At 44.3% G+C, this 17,131-nt stretch overlaps 1 protein-coding gene across 6 annotated transcripts in view; it reads right to left on the bottom strand.

Annotated features, from left to right (window-relative positions):
* UTRN (utrophin) overlaps positions 1-17,131 on the bottom strand; it is a 1,167,552-nt gene that overhangs the window by 30,341 nt on the left and 1,120,080 nt on the right. For all 6 annotated transcript variants that reach the window (XM_063917938.1, XM_063917937.1, XM_063917939.1 and 3 more), the window contains one exon: positions 10,002-10,160. In XM_063917938.1, the coding sequence (XP_063774008.1) occupies positions 10,002-10,160 (159 nt within the window). The remainder of the gene's footprint in view (positions 1-10,001; positions 10,161-17,131) is intronic.

Genomic DNA, 17,131 nt, shown 5'->3' with positions numbered 1-17,131 from the left:
AGAGGGATATTTGCACTCTGGCATCAAGAGTAAGTGCGATGTCCATCTCTTCCAGAAGAGGGTTATGGACGCGACAGTGGTCAGGTGATGCGGATTCCAAACGGCATATGGAAGTATTGCCGTATAAAGGGGAGGAGTTATTTGGGGTCGGTCTATCGGACCTGGTGGCCACGGCAACGGCTGGGAAATCCACCTTTTTACCCCAAGTCACCTCGCAGCAGAAAAAGATACCGTCTTTTCAGGCTCAGTCCTTTCGTCCCCATAAGGGCAAGCGGGCAAAAGGCCACTCATATCTGCCCCGGGGCAGAGGAAGGGGAAAAAGACTGCAGCAGACAGCCTCTTCCCACGAACAGAAGCCCTCCCCCGCTTCTGCCAAGTCCTCAGCATGACGCTGGTGCCTTACAAGCGGACTCAGGCACGGTGGGGGCCCGTCTCAAGAATTTCAGCGCGCAGTGGGCTCACTCGCAAGTGGACCCCTGGATCCTGCAGGTAGTATCTCAGGGGTACAAATTGGAATTCGAGACGTCTCCCCCTCGCCGGTTCCTGAAGTCTGCTTTACCAACGTCTCCCCCCGACAGGGAGGCGGTATTGGAAGCCATTCACAAGCTGTATTCCCAGCAAGTGATAATCAAGGTACCCCTCCTACAACAGGGAAAGGGGTATTATTCCACGCTGTTTGTGGTACCGAAGCCGGACGGCTCGGTGAGACCCATTTTAAATCTGAAATCCTTGAACACTAACATAAAAAGGTTCAAGTTCAAGATGGAGTCACTCAGAGCAGTGATAGCGAACCTGGAAGAAGGGGACTATATGGTGTCTCTGGACATCAAGGATGCTTACCTCCATGTCCCAATTTGCCCTTCTCACCAAGGGTACCTCAGGTTTGTGGTACAGAACTGTCACTATCAGTTTCAGACGCTGCCGTTTGGATTGTCCACGGCACCCCGGGTCTTTACCAAGGTAATGGCCGAAATGATGATTCTTCTTCGAAGAAAAGGCGTCTTAATTATCCCTTACTTGGACGATCTCCTGATAAGGGCAAGGTCCAGAGAACAGTTAGAGGTCGGAGTAGCACTATCCCAAGTAGTACTACGACAGCACGGATGGATTCTAAATATTCCAAAATCGCAGCTGATTCCGACGACACGTCTGCTGTTCCTAGGAATGATTCTGGACACAGTACAGAAAAAGGTGTTTCTCCCGGAAGAGAAAGCCAGGGAGTTATCCGACCTAGTCAGGAACCTCCTAAGACCAGGCCAAGTGTCAGTACATCAATGCACAAGGGTCCTGGGAAAGATGGTGGCTTCTTACGAAGCGATTCCATTCGGCAGATTCCACGCAAGAACTTTTCAGTGGGATCTGCTAGACAAATGGTCCGGATCGCATCTTCAAATGCATCAGCGGATAACCCTGTCTCCAAGGACAAGGGTGTCTCTCCTGTGGTGGTTACAGAGTGCTCATCTCCTAGAGGGCCGCAGATTCGGCATTCAGGATTGGGTCCTGGTGACCACGGATGCCAGCCTGAGAGGCTGGGGAGCAGTCACACAGGGAAGAAATTTCCAGGGCTTGTGGTCAAGCATGGAAACGTCACTTCACATAAATATCCTGGAACTAAGGGCCATTTACAATGCCCTAAGTCAGGCAAGACCTCTGCTTCAGGGTCAGCCGGTGTTGATCCAGTCGGACAACATCACGGCAGTCGCCCACGTAAACAGACAGGGCGGCACAAGAAGCAGGAGGGCAATGACGGAAGTGGCAAGGATTCTTCGCTGGGCGGAAAATCATGTGATAGCACTGTCAGCAGTGTTCATTCCGGGAGTGGACAACTGGGAAGCAGACTTCCTCAGCAGACACGATCTTCACCCGGGGGAGTGGGGACTTCACCCAAAAGTCTTCCACATGATTGTGAACCGTTGGGAAAAACCAAAAGGTGGACATGATGGCGTCCCGCCTCAACAAAAAACTGGACAGATATTGCGCCAGGTCAAGGGACCCTCAGGCAATAGCTGTGGACGCTCTGGTAACACCGTGGGTGTACCAGTCAGTGTATGTGTTCCCTCCTCTTCCTCTCATACCAAAAGTACTGAGAATCATAAGAAGGAGAGGAGTAAAGACTATAATCGTGGCTCCGGATTGGCCAAGAAGGACTTGGTACCCGGAAATTCAAGAGATGCTCACGGAAGACCCGTGGCCTCTACCTCTAAGAAAGGACCTGCTCCAGCAGGGACCATGTCTGTTCCAAGACTTACCGCGGCTGCGTTTGACGGCATGGCGGTTGAACGCCGGATCCTGAAGGAAAAAGGCATTCCGGATGAAGTCATCTCTACCCTGATCAAAGCCAGGAAGGATGTAACCGTACAACATTATCACCGCATTTGGCGTAAATATGTTGCGTGGTGCGAGGCCAGGAAGGCCCCTACAGAGGAATTTCAACTGGGTCGATTCCTGCATTTCCTGCAAACAGGACTGTCTATGGGCCTCAAATTAGGGTCCATTAAGGTTCAAATTTCGGCCCTGTCAATATTCTTCCAAAAAGAACTAGCTTCTGTTCCTGAAGTTCAGACGTTTGTCAAGGGAGTACTGCATATACAGCCTCCTTTTGTGCCTCCAGTGGCACCTTGGGATCTCAATGTAGTTTTGGAATTCCTAAAATCACATTGGTTTGAACCACTCACCACGGTGGACTTAAAATATCTCACATGGAAAGTGGTAATGCGGTTAGCCCTGGCTTCAGCCAGGCGTGTCTCAGAATTGGCGGCTTTATCCTATAAAAGCCCTTACCTAATTTTTCATACGGACAGGGCAGAATTGAGGACTCGTCCTCAATTTCTCCCTAAGGTGGTTTCAGCATTTCACTTAAACCAGCCTATTGTGGTGCCTGCGGCTACTAGGGACTTGGAGGATTCCAAGTTGCTGGACGTAGTCAGGGCCCTGAAAATATATGTTTCCAGGACGGCTGGAGTCAGAAAATCTGACTCGCTGCTTATCCTGTATGCACCCAACAAGCTGGGTGCTCCTGCTTCTAAGCAGACGATTGCTCGTTGGATTTGTAGTACAATTCAGCTTGCACATTCTGTGGCAGGCCTGCCACAGCCAAAATCTGTAAAAGCCCATTCCACACGGAAAGTGGGCTCATCTTGGGCGGCTGCCCGAGGGGTCTCGGCTTTACAACTTTGCCGAGCAGCTACTTGGTCAGGGGCAAACACGTTTGCTAAATTCTACAAATTTGATACCCTGGCTGAGGAGGACCTGGAGTTCTCTCATTCGGTGCTGCAGAGTCATCCGCACTCTCCCGCCCGTTTGGGAGCTTTGGTATAATCCCCATGGTCCTTTCGGAGTCCCCAGCATCCACTAGGACGTTAGAGAAAATAAGAATTTACTTACCGATAATTCTATTTCTCATAGTCCGTAGTGGATGCTGGGCGCCCATCCCAAGTGCGGATTGTCTGCATTACTTGTACATAGTTATTGTTACAAAAATCGGGTTATTGTTGTTGTGAGCCATCTTTTCAGAGGCTCCTTCTGTTATCATGCTGTTAACTGGGTTCAGATCACAAGTTGTACGGTGTGATTGGTGTGGCTGGTATGAGTCTTACCCGGGATTCAAAATCCTTCCTTATTGTGTACGCTCGTCCGGGCACAGTATCCTAACTGAGGCTTGGAGGAGGGTCATAGGGGGAGGAGCCAGTGCACACCAGGTAGTCCTAAAGCTTTTTACTTTTGTGCCCAGTCTCCTGCGGAGCCGCTATTCCCCATGGTCCTTTCGGAGTCCCCAGCATCCACTACGGACTATGAGAAATAGAATTATCGGTAAGTAAATTCTTTTTTTTTTAAATGACATCCCCCCCCCCCCCAATCCCATGATGCCTTTTGTTCTTCTACTGGAAATGTCTCGTGGTCACTCTTTGCAGCAGTTCAAACTCACTATGGCCCTCATTCCGAGTTGTTCGCTCGCAAGCTGCTTTTAGCAGCATTGCACACGCTAAGCCGCCGCCTACGGGGAGTGAATCTTAGCTTAGCAAAATTGCGAACGAAAGATTCTCAAAATTGCGAATAGAAATTTATTTGCAGTTTCTGAGTAGCTCGACACTTACTCTGCCACTGCGATCAGTTCAGTCAGTTTCGTTCCTGGTTTGACGTCACAAACACACCCAGCGTTCGCCCAGACACTCCCCCGTTTCTCCAGCCACTCCCGCGTTTTTCCCAGAAACGGCAGCGTTTTTTCACACACTCCCATAAAACGGCCAGTTTCCGCCCAGAAACACCCACTTCCTGTCAATCATATTACGATCACCAGAACGAAGAAAAAACCTCGTAATGCCGTGAGTAAAATACCAAACTTCTTAGCAAATGTACTTGGTGCAGTCGCAGTGCGAACATTGCGCATGCGCAATTAGCGGAAAATCGCTGCGATGCGAAGAAAATTACAGAGCGAACAACTCGGAATGAGGGCCTATGTTTATAGTAACCTGGGTGACCAAGTTTCGGTTTCTAGCAGTCACCCCTAACCTTGCATGCTTATCTTGGCCACGGTTTGACTCTAGCTCACCCCGATGCTGCATTTTACCTTCCGTTGTTCGTTTGTTCCCGGTTCAGGGAATTAATGTTTCTCTTAGATTTCCATTGCAATATTTTTAGCTCCTTGCATTGTTAGGTCTTTTCCCTCCCGCTGTCCTAACATTTACAAGTTCTATCTGTTTCGGGTTGTGGCGTGGTCCACGGGCGCAGAGGTCTCACATACTTCGCCAGCTTCTCCGTTGGTTTTCTCACAGACTCCACACGCCGCATTGTGGGCTCTCTGTGCCTGTTGCCCATACTTGTTTTAACATGTGTGTATCTTTGTGCTCTGAAAACTTTATGGTATTTTCAGATGATAATTGTTCAATGTATTTACTGGTGATGATTGTTTCCCCAGCCCTTTTTTTCTTTTCTCTCCCCCTTTACCCTCCTCACCCAGGGGACACCGCCCCATCTCTTGTCTCCTACATACTAGTGCCCGTTTTGTTTAACATAATATTCTTTCTCCTGTTAGGTTGTGCGTATATTCCCTGTTCCTCTTCCTGCATGTGATATTTTTCTTCTCAATTATATCTCCACCACCCCCAATTTTATTTATTTTCTATTCCCTTGTGGCGACTCGGACCTTTTGTTCCCTCGCCTTTCTGGACCACTAAGTCCTAATTATAGAGTACCAACCTCCTTTGTATTGAGTAACCTGCTCTTCCTCTTTTTCCTAACTTTCTATACTTTGCTCAATTCAAATTGAGTACTCTGCTCCTCTACCACTTTTTTTTTTTTTTACTCTTTCTCTTGAGCGAGTCAGCCCCTTCCCTCTGCTCCCCCTTTTCAATTCCCCCTCTATACTCCCCCCTTTCTTAGCACCATGCCTTTTACCATTGCCTCTATGAATGTCCGGGGCCTTAACACGCCCCATAAACGCTCTCACTTGTTCCGTACAATACGCACTCTACGCGCAGACAGTTCTACTTCAGGAAAAATGTTTTAAGAGATCTGACCACTCCACTTTGTCTTCCAAACGATTCTCCACTGTGTTGTACTCCTCAAGTGAATCTAAGCATAACGGAGTCGCTATCTTGATAAGCAATAAACTCCCCTTCACTCAAAGCTCAGTTCATGTTGACACAGAGGGGAGGTATATCATTCTGGTTGGCAGGCTGGGGCACCTGGAAGTGACTACAGCTAACCTCTATGCTCCCAACATGGGCCAACAACGTTTTTTGAAATCCTTTTCACGGCTCTCCAAAAACATAGAGCGGGTTATGTATTTCTGGGAGGGGATTTCAACGCAGTTCTAGACCCTTTCTTAGATAAATCCGCTCCCCAGAAACACCCTCGCACCTGTCATATAGCCAACACTTTCTCTAAACTTATTACAGAAGCATCTCTCTTCGACACATAGCGCACTCTTAATCCATCCTCCAAGGACTACACTATTTTTTCCAATCCCCATCAGTCTTATTCCAGACTTGACTACCTTTTCTGCAGCCCCCCGGCCTCTAATCACATTTTGTCCTCATCGATCATCCCTAATATCTGGTCCGATCACTCCTCCGTCACGTCCGCATTTGATCTATTGGACGTCCCAACTTCCCGCCCTTCTTGGCGCTTGAACGAGACACTTCTTAAAATTCCCTCCTTCAAATCCAAGATAGGTGGACTGCTCACAGAATACTTTTCTCTTAACAACCCTGACTCAGGCTGTTCCCCATTAATCTGGGAAGCTCGTAAAGCTGTCCTCAGAGGCCATGTAATTAGCTTTGCATCTCACCGCAATAGGGAACACAAAGCAATACTTAGAAATCTCACTGATCAGGTCCAAACCCTAGACTCTCTTCATAAGCGTAGTCACACGGACTCGAACTATAAACAGCTTATGGCAGCTAGGGCGACTCTCAATGTGTTATTAACAGAAAAGATAGATAAATCTCTACGTTGGCTGAATCAGCAATTTTATGAGAAAAGCAACAAGGCTGATGCCCTCCTGGCAAATAGATTAAAGGCACGCAAAGCCCTCTCTTCTATAGTCTCTCTTAAGGATCCTAACGGTAATATACACTATAATCCCTTAGACATCAACTCTATCTTTAAGGAATACTACACTCGTTTGTATAACTCCCCAGACAGTACATCCTCTCTATCTGACTCAAACACACGTGTCTCCGACTTCCTGACCTCATGCTCCCTGCCGCGGTTGGATTCTCCCTCATCCACTGCATTATGTAAGCCTATATCTGATGAGGAAGTATCTGCTGCTCTTAAACTACAGAAACCCTCTAAGGCTCCGGGACCGGACGGCCTACCCTTTGCTTACTATAAAACATTCGAGTGTTCTCTTGTCCCTCATTTGACGTCTACTTTTAATAAAATCCTTAATGGGGAATTCTTCCATAGCGAAACTACTAATGCACTAATTACTATTATTCCCAAATTTGGTAAAGATCAACAACAGGTCTCTAATTACCGCCCTATTTCCCTTCTCAACACCAACTTGAAACTTTTTGCAAAAATACTAGCCCTAAGACTGAACCCCCTTCTTCTGTCTCTTATACATACCGACCAAGTCGGATTTGTCCCTTCTCGCCAAGCTCTGGATAACACCAGACATACCATTAACCTGATCCATCATGCTAACTCTGTCAAACTCCCTTCTCTTCTGTTGGCCTTGGATGCGGAGAAAGCCTTCGATAGGGTTTCCTGGGCTTTTCTCGATCAAACTCTAGCTTTGGTTTTCATGGGGAATTTCTCCAAGCCATTTCAGCACTCTATTACAACCACTCCACTTCCGTCCTAGCGAGCGGAATTCTCTCAGACTCCTTTGCCATCACCAATGGCACGCGACAAGGATGCCCCCTGTCGCCCCTTATCTTCGCTCTGATAATCGAACCTCTCGCTTGTCGCATCCGTCTTAACCCGGACATTACAGGCTTTTCTATCAAAGACTCACACCACAAACTTTCCCTTTTTGCGGATGACGTCCTCCTTACCCTCACTAGCCCGTTAATTTCCCTACCCAACCTTTTCAAAGAATTAACTCTCTACGGGGACCTCTCTGGATATAAGGTGAACAATGACAAATCAGAGGCTCTCCCATTACACATCCCTCTCAACACGCTGAATCTTCTGAAATCCAACTTCCCTTTGGCATGGCGTCACACCTCCAGTAAATATTTGGGTGTACATATTACCAAATCTTACCATTCTCTTTATGACACAAATTTTCCTCCCTTATTTAAGAAGATATCTCTAAACATCTTAGGATGGAAAAAAAAATCATTTATTGGATTGGCAGGATTAATGCTATTAAGATGAATGTCCTCCCCAAGATTTTATACCTCTTCCAGACTCTCCCTGTCCCAGTTCCTCTCCGGATTTTATCATTCCTCCAGACCCAATATGGTAATTCATTTGGAATGATAAGAAGCCGCGATTGCGTAGGGAGACTCTCCAGCAGAGCTCTACGTGTGGTGGTTTGGGCCTTCCCTTGCTATCGAGATACTATTATGCCACAGCCCTCAGCCAACTAGTTGCCTGGCATTCTCCACGACACATGAGGAGATGGGTAGACTTGGAGAGTACCTTGGCCCAGGTCGACTCAGTCTCTCATCTTCCATGGCTCCATCGCCTGCACAGACCTAAAACCATTCAGTCAGTGCCAACAATATCCCTAACATTATCGGTGTGGGACTCACTAAAATCTAAACATTCACTTCACACACAACCCTCCCCCCTTACTCCCATCTGGAACAACCCCTCCTTCACCCCGGGCCGATCCTATCATGTTACTTCCAGCTGGTCTAGAGCAGACATATCCTGCTTTCATCATCTACTTCATAATAACGTACTGTACTCATTCGTAGACCTTCAAACACAGGACTCTCTCCCGACTTGTTATTTTTATCAATACCTTCAAATTTGAATTTTCGTGATGTCCTCTAATAGGACAACGCCTCTTCCTAATGTCCCAACTCCGATGGAACGCCTTTGCATGTACTGTTCCACAGACCGAGGCATTATTTCTATTGTGTATGAGTCCATTTTGTCTCCAGTTTCACCTCCTCGCACAGCACACGAACTTGCATGGGAAACTGACTTGGGGACCTCCCTAGAAGATGACGTATGGGAATCTGTTCGATTGAATATTTCTAAATGTTCTATTAGCGTCTCCATCAAGGAGAACTCCTACAAAGTCTATGCATGCTGGTATTTGGTTCCTGAACGCTTACACTAAATATATCCGAACAATTCTAACCTCTGTTGGCGTCAATGTGGTCAAGTAGGCTCATATATTCATATTTGGTGGAGCTGCCCGAAGATGGCCTCTTTCTGATCAATGGACCGAATACTTATTCAGTCGCTTATCCCGGATTGCTGCCCCACCTCCCTCCTGAGACGCTTCTCCTGTGTGCCCCAGTCTGTCAGCTATCCAAGCCTGAAAACAAACTGTCTCTGCGTATAGCCTGTGCAGCTAAACTCCAGGTTGCTAAATCATGGGAACTTCCCACCCCTCCCACCCGTCCTGAACTTATGAATCGTGTTTGGTTTGTAGCGAGGATGGAATACCTTTCCTCCTTGATGAACAACACAGTGGATAAAATTCCACAGCATTTGGACACCTTGGTACGCTAAATTTCAAGTAGCTCTCCCAGGTCTCTCCTAGTTCACCTAACCCTTTTCCTCATCCTTCTTTTCACCCGACTCGCTCTCCCCTTGTCTGTGGTTTGTTTTTGTTCTTTTAGTCTTTATTTCTCTCTACTCTTTCCTCTCCTCAATTTTCATTATCATCCCTGCTTCTCTTTCCCTCTGAATGTCTTTGTAATTTCCTACAAGCCCTCCCAAGGGTACCACTGGTTGGCCCTTCGGAATATACTTTCTTATTTTCTATTTCTTTCCTAATTCTTGATTGTTTTGGGGTTTGTTTAAAAAAAAAAAAGAGACTAATTCATGCACCTAATTTTCTAGTCTATGTACTTCAACATGTAAATTTACGCTCTCACCTCTGTTCTGATTTATGTTGATATTATTCTAGTTTTCTTGTGCTCTGGTTATGTCAATTACCTCCATTTGTCATTGCTTCTATCTCTTCAATAAAACTTTGTGACTTCAAAAAAACCCACCACCCTATTTTTTTTGTCATTGCCAAAGTAAACAGAAAGCAGAAATGATGTCTGCCATAAACATTTATGAGTGCCATTAAGGAACAATACTGTCTGACGTTTGAGTGCTCTTCAAGAAGTACAACCATTTCCCCAATCTTCACATTAGATTAATACATATAAAAATCCATCAAAATTCTATAGAATAGCTTTACTTTCAGATATATAAATGAATGTGCCCTGGTTCTTGCAACATTTGTAATCTTACATTTGACAATAGCCAAAAATGTCTATAAGCATTTGATTTGGGTTTGTTAAAATGACAATATGGAAAGATGTGAATGAGATAGTAAATACATTTAATAATACAGGGGAATTGACGCATACCTTTGCTCTTCCTCTAGATCAGCAATGATCCGCTCCAGTTCTCCCCTTTCTTCTTTTTCTACTGATTTTAGGATTTGTGTGGGACTTTGTGGTTGACCTAAGGGTGATTCTCCTCCCAAAGTGTGACAGTAATGTTGAATAAGGACATGCTCATCATCCCTAAAAAAGTTTAACACAACCACGAGTTACTAAAACTATTTTCAAAGGTTTAAGATTCAATTCAAATGAATATGACTTTAAAGTATAAATATACTGTACTGTAGACCTGGTAATTCCTGTATCCTGTGCTTAGATTCCATAAGACTATGGGGGAAATTTACCAAGAATCGATTTTAGGTGAGATTACAAAGCACCCTTAATTGCCCCTAATCGTCTTTGTCTTTCAATGGTGTACACTGACGATTTTGCTGTTTTCGCATGGGACGTAGCTTCAGAAGTCACATTTGAATGCGCTGTAATTCACAGTAGAATGCCTCCGAAGTTGCATGCCAACACAAAGCTAATCAAGCCTCAATTGCACCACAGGTCACACATCAAATCCTACCACAAGTCGCACCTTAATTTGCATCACAAGTCACCCAAAAAGCAGCAAAATCCCTAAACACATTCGGATAGGTCAAGACACAGTGACATGACCATGTAGTTATAAAAATGCCCCCAAATTACCCAACCTGCTGGTTCCTCTGTTCTTCTTCATGCTTTTGGGCCCATTCAGTCAGCTGGTGCAGCCCAGATGAAATCACTGCTTGCATCCTGCCTAGTGGATAACCAAACTCAGCCATGGCAGAGAGCAGAAAGTGAGTGCTGCAGATGACTTGGTGGGCTTCTATTAGCATTCTAATTGGTTTACCCATAATTAAAATGTTTTACATGTTGCTTTTTGGAAGTGGTGCACTGAGGTGGGATTTTTGTGCGATTTTGGTGAGGCTTTTGATAGAACTTAGTGCAAAGATGAATCTAAAGGTGCATACACACGGTGCGATTCTGCCTAAAGGCCGATTTTGACTTTGCGATTTCCCTTGAACTCCACGGAGCCCAGAACCACCAATATTGACTATATACACGGTGCAATTTTGGCTATGTACAATTTTGACTATACTAGAAAATAGATTGTACACTTTCTAGTCAAAATTGATCTGCCTGCAGTCTGTTTTTTCTTGCGATACTGACTCCGAAGGAGCATGCATCGGCATCGCAAGCTGTATAAACACGGTGCGATATTTACTATGTTTTCTACCGATATGGACTATATAGTCCATAGAGGTAGTTCAAATCGTACAGTGTGTATGCACCTTTAGTAAATGTGCGATTTCCACTGATACCAGTGTTATTTTGATGATGTTTGTACCAATGGTGATTTGTCACGATTTTGAGTGCAAAGTCGCATTTGATATGCGACTTCCATGCAAATTAATATTTGCGATGATCAAAATCGTGGATTTTTACCTTTAGTAAATTTCTCCCTTATGAGAGGGGATAATGGGAAGATACAAGCAGACAAACACCAGCCAGATCTTCACATTCTACCAGTTATAGACAACCTATACAGGTATGCCTAGGGGCACAAGCAGCCTCTGCTGATTAAGATTATATGCGGAATGACTATATTCTGTGTGTGTCTGCGGCTGTATCTGAATTCAAAATGCTACGTTACAGTGTATTCCTTGAAATCATTATAACGTAGCATTTTGTATGCAGACACAGCCAGTCGCACACAGAATATAGGCATGCTGCATATCATTTTAATCAGCAGAGGCTGCTCGTACTCTTAGGCGTACCAATTGCTGCTTGTGCTTCCTAGCCATGTAGTAATGCAAATAAGATGCATTTTTGTCCAAAAAGGTGCCCGACGTTAGCAGAGCTGCCAGCTGACTCACGATAGGCATCTCCTGCTGCATTGCGTATTGTGGCAAGATGTATGAGGACACATCTGTATTCAAGCAGAGGCAGTGGTCACAGTGTTAGCGGCATGTGAGTGCTGTGTGCGGGTGGGTTGGTTGTGGAGTAGTGTTTGGCGTATGTGTAAAGGGCATTATGTGTATAAGGGCATTAATAAAGGTTTACATAATGTGCAAGGCGCATTATGTTTATAAGGACATTAATAATGTGTGTCATATGTGTAAGGGGCAATACTGTGGTATGTGTATAAATGCATTACTGATATGTGGCATTATGTGTATAAGGTGCTCTACTGTGTGGCGTAACATATAGAAAGGACACTACTGTGTAGTCTAATGTGAATAAAAAGCAATACGGGGGGTAATTCCAAGTTGATCGCAGCAGGAAATTTTTTAGCAGTTGGGCAAAACCATGTGCACTGCAGGGGAGGCAGATATAACATGTGCAGAGAGAGTTAGATTCGAGTGTGGTGTATTCAATCTGCAATCTAAATTGTAGTGTAAAAATAAAGCAGCCAGTATTTACCCTGCACAGAAACAAAATAAACCACCCAAATCTAACTCTCTCTGCAAATGTTATATCTGCCTCCCCTGCAGTGCACATGGTTTTGCCCAACTGCTAAAAAATGTCCTGCTGCGATCAACTTAGAATTACCCCCATGGTGTGGTGTAATGTAAATAAGGAGCAATTCAGTGTGATGTAATGTGAATAAGGGGCACTACTGTGAGGAATAACGTATATAAGGTAAAGTGGTACTACTGTGTGATGTAACGTGAATAAGGGACACTATCGTATGATAAAATGTGAAGAAAGTTGCACTACTTTGTGGTGTAATTTGAATTAGGGGTACTACTGTGTGGCCATGCCCCTTCCCAGCAAGAACAAACCCCTTTTTGGAGGGCATATTATGTTTATAAGGACATTAATAATGTGTGTCATATGTGTAAGGGGCAATACTGTGTGGTATGTTTATAAATGCATTACTGATGTGTGGCATTATGTGTATAAGGTGCTCTACTGTGTGGCGTAACATATAGAAAGGACACTACTGTGTAGTCTAATGTAAATAAAAAGCAATATGGTGTGGTGTAATGTAAATAAGGAGCAATTCAGTGTGATGTAATGTGAATAAGGGGCACTACTGTGAGGAATAACGTATATAAGGTAAAGTGGTACTACTGTGTGATGTAACGTGAATAAGGGACACTATCGCATGATAAAATGTGAATAAAGTTGCACTACTTTGTGGTGTAATTTGAATTAGGAGTACTACTGTGTGGCCATGCCCCTTCCCAGCAAGAACACACCCCTTTTTGGAGGGCAAATTTTGATGAGCAAAATTTTAGATGTGATGTATCACTACAGCTACAGTTAGTGTAGCGTTAACTTGCGTCTAAAATTTTGCCCTTCAAAACTAAAACAAGCCTTCCTCACTGATCAGCACCATGCCCCTAGACTGAACTGTGAGCACTATACCCTTAACTGCAGCAAAAAGGAACCAGGAGGTAAAAGAATCCTAACCAACTGTGGGTCATCATAATATGGCAGAATAGGACAGACAAAAAACGGTTTGGTGTCAAACTAGCCACTGCCAGGGCAGTTGGATCCAGGGTCGTCACTACCCTTAGAGCAAGCTAGGCAGTTGCCAAAGGCATTTGTGGTTAGCGGATACCTAAAACACTGAATGAGTAATATAATTTCACTCTCTGATCTATTAAAGTCACATGAGATGCAGCCACATTAACGACAGGAGGATAGAGAAGAACGGAGCTAAGAAAGGGATTGGGTGGTAGCGGTAGTTGGGGGAGGAAGGGGTTCCCATTAATAACCAAACATGTATAATATATATATATATATATATATATATATATATATATATATAAATAATAGGCACTCCAAAATGAATGAGAATAACCACGGTGCCCTCCTCAAATAGAGTATATGCACAAAGGTCCCCTGGGTGGGCATGTGGCAATCCACCCAATAGCAAACAGGAACCAGGCGGCACTCGTTGGATTTGATGAAAAAGTTATATATTAGAAGTGGCAAAAAGCATGGTGATCAACCGACGTTTCAACGCCAGGCTGTTTTTCTCAAGGTGACATGCTGTGAATATATGTATATATATATATATATATATATAGAGAATCCCAAAAGCAGAGATGGCACTCAGAGGCTTTAATGTATAAATGCAGAAAGCTGTATTGAGTTCAACGTTTCGGGGTGCAACCCCCTTTCTCAAGAATACATACAGCACAAACAGATATGTATTCTTGAGAAAGGGGGTTGCACGCCGAAATGTTGAACTCAATACAGCTTTCTGCATTTATACATTCAAGCCTCTGAGTGCCATCTCTGCTTTTGGGATTCTGTATTACTGAATTTGATGGAGCACCTGAGCCTGGTGTTATTGAGTACCTGAGTGCCGGCTGGTTGTGGAGTATATATATATATATATATATATATATGTAAGTCTATAGACCGGCACTCACTCCATAAACAACATCGTGCGCTGGTGCCCTCCAATGGATTAATGCAGAGAAAACACAATAGCAGGCGGCACTCGAAGGGTCTGAACAACCTAAATGAAGACACTGCGGACACAGTGTATGGTCTGACATTTCGGAATTCCGAAACGTCAGACCATACACTGTGTCCGCAGTGTCTTCATTTAGGTTGTTCAGACCCTTCGAGTGCCGCCTGCTATTGTGTTTTATATATATATATTAATATATATATATATAGTCCCACTGTTGCTAGGTTAGCAAACTGCACGTCACTCCAGAGTACTTGAAGAAAAAGATGTTTAATGATCCATAGAAGATTCCATAGTCACAACATGGGTAAATGTGCAGCATGACATTATCAACGGCTCGTTTCAAGACCTAGTCCCGTCATCAGGATATGCTGCCGCTGCTGTAATATAGCATGACTAAAAAAGCACTATGTGCTATGAACAACAGAGTGCTTTTCTAGTCATGCTATATTACAGCAGCGGCAGCATATCCTGATGACGGGACTAGGTCTTGAAACGAGCCGTTGATAATGTCATGCTGCACATTTAACCATGTTGTGACTATGGAATCTTCTATGGATCATTAAACATCTTTTTCTTCAAGTACTCTGGAGTGACGTGCAGTTTGCTAACCTAGCAACAGTGGGACTATGTCAATTTAGCACGGGCACCCAGGTTACTGGATACTTCCATAATAGGAGTGCCGGATGAACCAAAGATACATATATATACACACACACACACACACACACACACACACACACACACACACACACTTAAAAAAAACACCGCACACAGACTGTTTTTGGTCATTATAAACATACTGCCCATTTCTTTTAGTGCAGATACATTTATTCTCCGAAATCCTGTTAGCTGTGCATAAATAACTAAACTGACCATTCAAAATTCTTTTAATACTTATTGATACATCACAGAATACTTTTACTATAATAAAATTGCTTTCATTATACATTTAACACATGCATTACTTACACTATGGGAAACTGTTGAATGATACGCTTTCACATACACTATTTAACAATGATTAAACTTTTAATTGACTAGGGATGTACACCAAAAAGTCTACAGATTGCACTGTGAACACTGGCCCTCATTCCGAGTTGTTCGCTCGGTAAATTTCTTCGCATCGCAGCGATTTTCCGCTTAGTGCGCATGCGCAATGTCCGCACTGCGACTGCGCCAAGTAAATTTGCTATGAAGATAGGATTTTTACTCACGGCTTTTTCTTCGCTCCGGCGATCGTAGTGTGATTGACAGGAAATGGGTGTTACTGGGCGGAAACACGGCGTTTTATGGGCGTGTGGATAAAAACGCTACCGTTTCCGGAAAAAACGCGGGAGTGGCTGGAGAAACGGAGGAGTGTCTGGGCGAACGCTGGGTGTGTTTGTGACGTCAAACCAGGAACGACAAGCACTGAACTGATCGCAGATGCCGAGTAAGTCTGAAGCTACTCTGAAACTGCTACGAGGTGTGTAATCGCAATATTGCGAATACATCGTTCGCAATTTTAAGAAGCTAAGATTCACTCCCAGTAGGCGGCGGCTTAGCGTGTGCAATACTGCTAAAATCGCCTTGCGAGCGAACAACTCGGAATGAGGGCCACTGTTTCAGAGATAATAGGCATTCACTTCCTTAGCTTCATGTGCTCTGCTAATTTAATTACTGTATTTAGACATGCTTTAATTGCAGAGTGAGACAGACAAGGCAACAAGATACTGTAGTAGAGTTATTAGTAACTTAAAATTCAATACACAGCTACAGGAGCAACAAGAGAGAGAGACAGCAGACTCTAGGTACAATTTGTTGGGAGGAATTTGTAGCAGAGATATTGCATCTAGGGAGATGGGATATAAATAGCAGCTATTAAAAGAAATGCGTTTCTGACTAAGAATACAAAGCAATGGTTTCTTCATCTGAAAGAGAGACTGGCAAAACAAAGCATGCCTTTGGAATGTCAGACGTTTTCTTCAACGGTTAATTACACGTGCCCTGGCTCTGTGACACCAAGGAATCCCCTTTTTCTATAAAGAATAGAGGGGGCTGAAATTTTGGTAAAATTTTTCGCAAATCAATCCATTTCGCAGGGGTACTATAAAGTGCAAGTGATAATAAGATTTTACTCACCGGTAAATCTATTTCTCGTAGTCTGTAGTGGATGCTGGGAACTCCGTAAGGACCATGGGGAATAGCGGCTCCGCAGGAGACTGGGCACAACTAAAGAAAGCTTTAGGACTACCTGGTGTGCACTGGCTCCTCCCTCTATGACCCTCCTCCAGACCTCAGTTAGGATACTGTGCCCGGAAGAGCTGACACAATAAGGAAAGGATTTTGAATCCCGGGTAAGACTCATACCAGCCACAACAATCACACCGTATAACTCGTGATACTATACCCAGTTAACAGTATGAAATATAACTGAGCCTCTCAACAGATGGCTCAACAATAACCCTTCAGGTAAACAATAACTATATACAAGTATTGCAGACAATCCGCACTTGGGACGGGCGCCCAGCATCCACTACGGACTACGAGAAATAGATTTACCGGTGAGTAAAATCTTATTTTCTCTGACGTCCTAGTGGATGCTGGGAACTCCGTAAGGACCATGGGGATTATACCAAAGCTCCCAAACGGGCGGGAGAGTGCGGATGACTCTGCAGCACCGAATGAGCGAACTCTAGGTCCTCCTCAGCCA

Source organism: Pseudophryne corroboree, chromosome 4, assembly GCF_028390025.1.
Source record: "Pseudophryne corroboree isolate aPseCor3 chromosome 4, aPseCor3.hap2, whole genome shotgun sequence".
NCBI classification, from domain to species: domain Eukaryota; kingdom Metazoa; phylum Chordata; class Amphibia; order Anura; family Myobatrachidae; genus Pseudophryne; species Pseudophryne corroboree.
The sequence above is the reverse complement of the archived record's forward strand: the minus strand, read 5'-3'. Positions and strand labels throughout refer to the sequence as shown.